At 35.7% G+C, this 9,892-nt stretch overlaps 1 protein-coding gene across 1 annotated transcript; it reads left to right on the top strand.

Annotated features, from left to right (window-relative positions):
- Positions 1-6,007: 6,007 nt before the first annotated feature.
- LOC147522447 (uncharacterized) lies at positions 6,008-6,703 on the top strand. The gene has a single exon (XM_086567764.1). The coding sequence runs from the start codon at positions 6,008-6,010 to the stop codon at positions 6,701-6,703; it is 696 nt and encodes a 231-aa protein (XP_086423890.1).
- Positions 6,704-9,892: the final 3,189 nt, after the last annotated feature.

Genomic DNA, 9,892 nt, shown 5'->3' with positions numbered 1-9,892 from the left:
GGGATGATTTGAACCAAATTAGGAATGTAAACAAGAAGCGAAGATTGTAGATTTTTGCAAACATGAGGATGTGTTTTATTACAAGATAAGTAGTGGTTAGTATATATTTATCTTTTTTAAATAAAAAAAGTCAGGTGTTTTATATATTTCATCTTTGGAGAGTTATTTATCTTCTGTGAAAAAATAATTTCTTATTAAGTGACCTATTATCTTTTGCTAAATCTTGGTATTTGCTTACGTTTTAGGGCACGAAGTCGACGTTGTTTTTGTAGTGGAAAAGTTAGGAAACGGTAAACGTCCTGGGACCTACTGTCATGTTGATAATGACCTCATCCTTTGTTCTCTTGTGACTCAACTTTTCCACTTGGAGTTGAGGATGAAAAGGGGATGATTTGAACCAAATTAGGAATGTAAATAGAATGCGAAGATTGTCAATTTTTCCAAACTTTAAGATGTGTTGTATTATAGGGTAAGTAGTGGTTAGTTTATATTTATCTTTTTTAAATAAATAAAAAAAAATGTGGTTGAGATATTTGTGACCTTTGAAAGTTATTTCTCCTTTTTGCAAAAACGATTTCTTATTTAGAGACCTATTATCGTTTGCAAAATTTTCGTGTTTGCCTGTTTTTTAGGTCACAAAGTCGACGCCGTATTTCTAATGGAAAAGTTGGGAAATGGTAAATCTCATGGGACCTATTGTTATGTTGACAGAGATCCCATCCTCTATTCTCTTGTGCCTTCACCTTTCCACTGGGAAATGTTAAATAAAAAAACTCAGGTGGTGACTTTGGAAAGTTATTTTCATTTTGTGAGAAAACAATTTATTATTAAGAAACTTATTATCTTTTGCTAAATTTTTGTGTTAGCTTACTTTTTAAGAAACCTCGGGAAATTGTAAGTCTCGTAGGACCTACTGTCACGCTGACAAATATCCCATCCTCGCTATGTAGCAAGACTCGTCATTTTACACTGTTTAGTAGTGATGAATAAGTAATCAAATGAGATAATGTTCAATGTGAGTTTAAAAAACGTATTTTAGCTTTTCTTGATGTCTTTTCGCATATCTAAACTAGAGTAAATATTTTAGATATAGTTGTATTCAAACCTTGGGCTTCTATTGATTATGTGGACGTGAAAGCATACATTTTTAAATGCTTCTTTTCTTCTTTCTTCTCTTGTAATTTTCTCGCAATACCATGATGCCTCTCACATTCCTATTTCGTTCAGAGCCAAATTGGGAAAGTTAACAATTTTTTTATTAATAGACCCATTATATTTTGCTAAATTTTGTTATTTGCCTACTTTTTAGGGCACGAATTCGGCGCCAGCTTTGTAGTGGAAAAGTTGGGAATGACAAGTCTCGTGGAACCTACTTACATGTTGACAAAAGTCCCATCTTTTGTTCTGTTGTGCCTCAATGTAAATTTTTCCAAACAAGAAGATGTGATTTATTAGAGAGTAAGTAGTGGTTAGTTTATATTTTTTTTAAAATAAAAAACCTCATGTAGTTGAGATATTCATGACTTTATAAAGTTATTTCTCTTCAGTGAGTGAGAAAACTTATTGTTATTAAGAAACCTATTATATTTTGCTAAATTTTGGTGTTTGCCCATTTTAGGCAACTAAGTCGAATCGGATGATTATAGTGGAAAAGTTGGGAAATAGTAAGGCTCGCAGGCCTCTTGTCATGTAGATAAAATTCCTATTTTTCTGTTTTCTTGTGCCTCAACTTTTCCATTGCTAGCTGAAGATGAAGGGGGGATGATTTGAACCAGAAATCAGGAATGTGAACAAAAAGCGAAGATTTTAGATTTTTCCAAACAAGAGGATATGTTTATTTAGTATAGGGTTCGTGACTTTGGGAAGAATTGAAGTGTTTGTGGTATTGATTTTACAGTCAAAAAGGAAATGCATATTAAGAAAAAGATCAGAAGTTGCATGTAGCAAGACTTGTCCATAAGCTTAACACAATAATTAGACTAACGTATTTGAATAGTACATTAAAATATACTATGAATATACCATTAAGTAATAGTATGAATATTGATATATACATTAAATCCTTAATTAGAATATTGATGGGTTATACCATTGCTTTATTAGGGGTATACCATTGCTTTATTATTTATTAATTTGATATATTTAGTATGGAATAGGCATAAATGTGCATTAAATCAATGATTAAAGCTCCAAGGAGATCCTCACAAATCCTCATGCACACCTAACTCAAATCCCTTCGCGATTCCGACCACTCTTTGTCTACCCATTTTGTTTTATTATAATAGATGTTGTGATTGCTTAAGTGTTTAGAGAGCAACCCATATAAAACGAAGTGTATTGGGCTGAAATTGGATTACCCTACCTACCATTCCACAACGAGTGATTTGCCAAATGACTCCGCTTCATGGATACACGAGTATGCGAACCGTGCTACGCATCGGTGTTTTTTCAAATCTTTAAACCTGTTGCTCTAACATCTCTCTGATAGTATGATTTTTTGAATTCTAGTTAGAATTTAAAAAACATTTTAATGAGAACTATGCAGTGTCGTGCCCAGTTATCACCGCGAGGCCAGGTTTGTGCCTTAGACGAGATGCAAACGAATGTCACTAAATGGTAGATACCTTCTTAAAGGGGCACATGCATCTAGAGAACATGCTTATTGATAAAGGAGATTTGTTTCTCTATTCTTATGAGAGAAGAACTAAATGAAACATTTTTTTGTTGCTAGGAACTATCTCCTTTGTTGTTAAACAAGTTCCATCTTAACTATTATGAAACAGTTTCTGCTTTTATTCAAGTTTACTTTGTTATCCTTATCGAAAATAAGTTTAACAACAATTCCTAGACGCATGTGCCCCCATTATGAGAGAAGAACTAAATGAGATAGTTATGAGAGAACTAAATAAGTTCCTTTAGTTTGCAATTCCTATGAGAGTAATCGTAATTTGCAAATTAATCCAAATTAACTTATTATAACTTATCATTGTTATCCTTATTTAGTTCTTATGAGAGAAGTTCCTTATTTAGTTTGCAACAAAAGAACTTATTATGAGAGCAATCCTTATGAGAGAAGAACTAAATGATTAATTTTGCAATTCCTAATTTGGATTACTCCTCTCTAACTTTCTATTTTCTCCTAACATGGCTCCCCATTACTAATATACAAGTATACAATTCAATAAGATTCTCCAGTGTTTTGGGACTTATTATCATAGTACGAGGTTTATAGAAGAAAACCTTTTATTGATTATACTTGTGAAAATATATTTACATTGTTATACAAACTAGGAAAATCAGATAATAGCATATAATATGACATTTAAATTAATTGTGTTTCTTTACCTTTGACTTACATTTTGCTCAGACTTTTTATGAGGAAAGCACATAGGTGGCTGCACAGGTACTTCATCTATAAGTCCTTTCTTCTTTTTGATTTGTGGTATGGTTTACATATGAAACACTCAAACCTTTAGTTTGGACAGACAATAGTTTTATAACTGGTAAACTTAACTTGCAATGTACTGAGTTAATTCAATCTTTCAATATGCAGTTTAGAAGTCACTTACTTCGAAATTGGTTATTAAAAATGGTCGCTTGCAATGGTCCCCTTAGCTATTATGAAACTATATAGTGTTATTATTATTATTTTTATTTACTTGTTTATTTATTTTTGGAGTTTCATCGTATGGCACGTTACACATTCCTCTTTACAAGTGTAGACAACAGACATGTATAAATTAGTTTTTTAACAGTTTAAAAAACATTAGGAGGGGTTGAATATAATTTGAGTGACGTGAATGAGGTTTTTTAAATTATTTTAAATAATATGAAGTTAATTCTAATTTCAATAAAGTGAGAGAGTTTTTGGTAAATTGTTTAAAAAGGATGGAGATGATTAGAATAATTAAGAGAGGTGGTTCTAAAATCATAAAATAGAGAGATTACAACTAGGATCTTTTTGTAGTACGTCACACTATAATAGGGCATATTTGAGTTTAGTCACACGAAGTTCAAATATTTGATTTTAGTCACACTCTGTCAACTTTTCTGTCTCAATCTGTTAGTCAACGTATTTGACTAAGTCAAACCGTACATTGACCGTATATATATACATAACCCCCTTCTTTTTTTTAAAAAATACAATCCATCATCACTCACCACTATACTCGAGGACAATCTCAGTGGTAGAAAACAAATTCTATCAATCTGGTCTAACAACTTGAGTCTCGATGAATATCGAAAGTCAATTAAATTAGGGTACTCAACAAACAAAACTAGGGTTAATGGTTCCCGAAACAAAACAAAACATTCTTCAAAATTACTCACATCCAATTGGGAATTAATGGCATTTGAAAGAAGTTAAGAGGTAGGGACAAAGAGAGATTACAATTTGTTAACTTCTCCTCAAAAGGTATGTGCTTATCCTAATTTAACATTGTTACCCTAATTTAACATTGTTACCCTGATTTAACAATGTTTACTGTAATATCATCCATTTTTAATGACAAAAATTTGGGGGTTTGTTGTCTAATTAACAAAGGGTACCCTAACTTAGTCAATTGATGTTTATTGCTTACTAATTAGCGTGGTGTTCGTGGTTCAATTGCTATGTAGGCATGAGTCAGCCTGGTTACAAGGTCATTAGGGCACATTATGGTGGTAAATGGGTTATTAATCGTATTAATGGATTAAGATTATTTCACTACGTTGGAGGTAATGTGGTTGATTCAAAAAAATTACATGACCAAGGGGAAACTGTTAGGTTGGATACATGAGGTTATTCCCTCTCCTCCTAATGAAAAAGTTGTGATTTATTCCTTGGTGAGTGGATCAAAGTTACTATTAGAGACTGATGCTAGGGTGATGAACTTTTGGACTAAGTCAAATCCAGACAAAAATGGACATGTGCATATTTATGTGGATTTTCTACAAGACCTCACTGGGGTCATGCCTCCCCCACCTACAACACAGACCATTAACCCAGTCATACCTTCTCCACCTACAACACAGACCAATAACCTAGTCATACCTTTCCCACCTACAACACTTGCCAATAACCCAATCATACCTTCCCCACCTACAACACAGACCAATAAAAAATGCACACAACAATGTAAGGTGAACCCCACTAACCCAACAGTTAAGAGGAAGAATCTACCATTGAAGAGAAACACAGTTGATGAAGAATGTGTTGATATAGAGACTACTGGGACTGCTGGGACTATTGGGAATGTCAATGATCATGAAGTTGTTGAAGGTATGATTGTGTTTATATTTGATTTTGTTATAAATTTATGGATATGTCTATTTCATTAATATCTATTTCTTATGTATAGATACTGGGGTCAGAGTAGATATTGATCATGTGGAGCCTGAAGAAGCTATCACAGTAATCTTTCAGATAGTGAACATGATGAGGAAGAGTTAAATGAAGAACAAGGCATAGAAACTGAAGAAGAGGATGAGGCTGATGTTGAGGTGGAGGATGAGGCTGATGTTGAGGTTGAGGGTGAGTTAGAAGATGCATATGAGGTTGATGAACAAGAGGAAGAGATTTAGAAGTATGGTGTAGGTTCAAATATTGAGGAGTTTGTTAGGAATAATTCTACATGTCATCCAGAAGAGAGGGTTGAGGAAACTAATGTGGGTAAGGGGTTAAAACTTGTGCTTGGTCAGGAATGGGCTACAAAAGAGGAAGCCAGACAATATATGAGGACTTATGGTATTCAAAATAGGTTTGTGATATCATGGGATTACAATGACAATAGGAGGTTGAGATTAACTTGTGACACAGAGCATTCACAAAGCAAGAAAGAGAATAGAGGGAGGAAAAGGAAAGGGAAGAAACAAGGGCAAAAGAAACAAAAGAAACAAAAGAAAGGCAAATCCAAATGCAAATGGTTTTGCAATTTGACTAGGTTAAATGATCAGCACACTTTCAAGCTCAAGACTGCAAACTTTGAGCACACACCTCAAGAACCCGAAAAGCAATCATAGAAACCTTATGGCTAATGCTAATTGGATTTCTAGCAAGATTGATGAACAAATGAGGTTGCATCACAAGTCATACAGACCTAGAGATATCATTAAGATCATATGGAAGGATTTCACAGTTAAGATCAAGTACTGGCAGGCTTGGCACGCCAGAGCTATAACTTTGGATCAGATTCATGGCAATTATGAATACTCTTACAATAGACTACCTGAGATGTGTAAGCAGTTGCTAATAGCTAACCCTGGTAGTAGTTTCAAGTGTGCAAGGGATGATGCTACAAAGAAGTTCACTGGGTTATGTGTGGCCTTTAAGGCTAGTTTGAGAGGGTTTGTAAGAGGTTGTAGGCCCATCATTGGATTGGATGGGTGTTTCTTAAAGGGTAAATATGGTGGGATTTGTTTGTCAATTGTAAGTTTAGATGGTAATAATGGCATGTTCCCTTTGGCTATCTACATTTGCAAGGTGGAGAACAAGGAGAATTGGACAAATTTCTTGGAGATTATGAAGAATGACCTCGAGGATCACTCATTCAATCTAACTATCATGTCTGATAGACAGAAGGGTTTGGACATAGCAGTGAGCACTATATTTCCTAGGGCTGATCAGAGGTTCTGCTTTAGACATATATTTCAGAACATGCAAAAGTATCACAGAGGGCCTCTGATGGAAAGATTGGCATGGGGAGCATCTAGTGCATACACATAACATGAGTTCAAGACCTTTATGGAAGACCTTGAAACTGCAGCACTGAATGAAGAAATCAGAAAGAAAGGGATACCAAGTAATGGTGAAGATGACCAGCCAAAGAGACCAAAGGTGAAGACAGCCAAGGAGTACCTTATGAAAGAGGAAACTAAATTGTGGGCAAGACATGCTTTTGATATAAGGTCAAAAGTTGAACATGTTACCAATAACTTCTCAGAGTCATTCAATTCTTGGATTCTAGAAATCAAGGACAAACCAATACACCGAGTGGCTTTGCAATTCACTCTTATGATGAGTAGTTTATTGTATCAGAAAAGGGTCCAAGGAGATAGTATGGGTGCAGACCTTGAACTTGTGCCTAGGGTTAAGGAGATCATTGCAAAGCATTTGGATCTTTGTCGGGGGATATAATCTCGGGGGTTAACCGAGTTTACATTTGTTGTGTCAACCGAAAGTAAATGGTGGAATGTGAACTTAGATGCCCATAGTTTTGTGATTGCAAGGAGTGGGATCTTTTCGGGATACCATGTATTCATCTTCAGATGTGCTATATCTCATATGACTATCTTGAGGGGCATAAATTGGACTCGAGTAAAAGTATTTTAAGTTTTTACTCTCATATTTATACCCTTTATTTATTTCATTTTTATAAGATATTTGTCATTTCAGGTCTATTTGTCTATTTGTAGGTATTGCATCCCTTTTTTAACTGTTAGAATGTATAGAAGAACATATGCAGACTACATCTTACCACCACTTCATGAGACTGCATGGGACAAGGTCAGTAGCTGCATTTGTGATTTTTGTTGTGCCTTTTTTATACTTACATGGTTTGTGACATTTGTATACTCACATGGTGTGGTGCATGTAGGAACCATCTGATGTGCTACCACCCATGCTTTCAAGGAAACCAGGTAGGCCTAGGGTGAACAGGAAGAGAGGTGAGGATGAGGGGCCCTCACAGTCCACAAAAAAGCAAAGAAAATGTAGTAAATGTGGGATGATTGGTCATAATAAAGTCAGTTGCACAGAAAGGTGGATCAAAGAAGAACAAGGGTGGACCAGCTACAGAGAAAGGTGGAGGATCCAAAGAAAAAGGTGGGGACAAAGTGGATGCATCTCAAGAGACTTTAACAGTTCCATCTCAAGATACAATGTGTCCAGAGTTGTTTGTCAGACTTCCAAAAGCTCCCTATAAAACACAAAAAAAGAGACAACTTGAAGACCCATCAACACAAGCTTTGCAACAGACAAAAAAGCATAAGAATGGTGTCAGTGCATCTCAACCAACAACAAAGGGTCCTACTGGTGCAAAGGGTCCTACTGGTGCAAGTTCTTCTCAGCCAACAACAAAGGGTCATGCTACAAATGCTTCACCAAAAGCAAAAAGGGTCCCACCAAAAGCAAAGGGTCCCAACTGGTGCAAGTTCTTCTCAGCCAACAGCAAAGGGTCATGCTACAAGTGCTTCTCAGCCAAAAGAAAAGGGTCCTACTAGTGAAAATTCTTCTCAGCCAACAGCAAAAGGTCGTGCTACAAGTGCTTCTCAGCCAACAAAGAAAGGGTCAACAAAGAAAGGGTCGTTTGCAAGTGCTTCTCACCCACCAACTTTAGCAGGGAACTTGTTTTGAACTTGTTTTTTTTTTTTTTTTTTTGGAACAGATGTATGTATGAGTACCCTATATGTATTTTGGGTTGTACTGAATGTTTTTGGTGGTTGTTATCAGGTTTTGGAAACATAGATTTGTTATTAGGTTTTGGAAACATAGATTTGTTATTAGGAACATATGTAATCATGTTGGTTTAAGTCAAATTCAGAAAAGTCATTGTGCATTCAGAATTCAGAAACGTCATTGTGCATTCAGAATTCAGAAAAGTCATTATGCATTATCAAACTGAAAAACCCAAACCCAAAATACATTCATTTCATTTCAAATAGCAGTACATCCATTACAACTTAGGGTGCAAACCCTAAAGACTTAACAAGGGCACATACATCTTCCACACTCCCTTCTACAGTCAATTTAGAGGTACCCTCCACTGTTACCTTCACCTTCCCTCCTTCAGTGCCCACCTTGTCACTTTTCACAAGTGTTTCATGCCTTGCTTCATTAAGTTCTTCATCTGGGAGATCAATCCATTTGAATGCAATGCATTTAGGCTGACTTTTGCACCTTAGAAACCTTTTACCAGTGTTTTTGCCTTGCTTACAAAAAAATAGAGTCATTGTGTTTGATTTGCACAACACACATAAGTAGTTCAACCAACGATAGTCTCTCTTCATGTGGTCTCTATCAGCACAAAGAAAGCAACCCCCCTGTACCCAAAATGCAAAACAAAAAGGGTAAATATCATTACCTTTATCATTCTTCAAAAAACCCAAATTTCCTTGAGATGGTCAAATTCTTTACCTGTTGAGATGATTCGCCTTCTTCCCCTCCTCCCATTTCGTCTCGATATTGAGAGAGATTGTTAGATTTTGAGAGAGCTCGATTGTTAGAGAGCCAGAGAGATCGAGAGATTGTTAGAGTTGATATATTTGGATCGAGGTTGACCACTGAGATTGTCCTCGAGTATAGTGGTAAGTGATGATGGATTGTATTAAAAAAAAAAAAGGTTATGTATATATATACGGTCAATGTACGGTTTGATTTAGTCAAATACGTTGACTAACAGATTGAGACAGAAAAGTTGACAGAGTGTGACTAAAATCAAATATTTGAACTTCGTGTGACTAAACTCAAATATGCCCTATTATAGTGTGACGTACTACAAAAAGACCCTTACAACTACACAGTTCGGTTGAGAAATTTTCCTCTTCAAAATCCGGCTATCATATAGTGTAGAGAAATGCACTAAATGGATCAAGTTTTTCAACACAACAACAATTGTACATGGGCTAAGAGATGGATCACATTTTAACTCTTCTACCCACCCAATATTCCCAATAACTGATAAACTGATATTCCCAATTTTCGATGGCACAAATGAACAAACACAAAAACACAACAAAATCATAAGAACCGGATATCGCGGCGCCTCACAAGGTCCACAGGTAATATGTTTGTAATCACATCGTACAACTAATTAACTGACATCTGTAGCATGAAGACGCCGAACAAATGCACGATGGTCGAGAGAAAAGAAGAAGCTTGGACACGTCTTTATCAAAACTCAGAACACGGCCCATG

Source organism: Coptis chinensis, chromosome 1 (genome assembly GCF_015680905.1).
Source record: "Coptis chinensis isolate HL-2020 chromosome 1, ASM1568090v1, whole genome shotgun sequence".
In the NCBI taxonomy this organism is placed as follows: Eukaryota; Viridiplantae; Streptophyta; class Magnoliopsida; order Ranunculales; family Ranunculaceae; genus Coptis; species Coptis chinensis.
The sequence above is the reverse complement of the archived record's forward strand: the minus strand, read 5'-3'. Positions and strand labels throughout refer to the sequence as shown.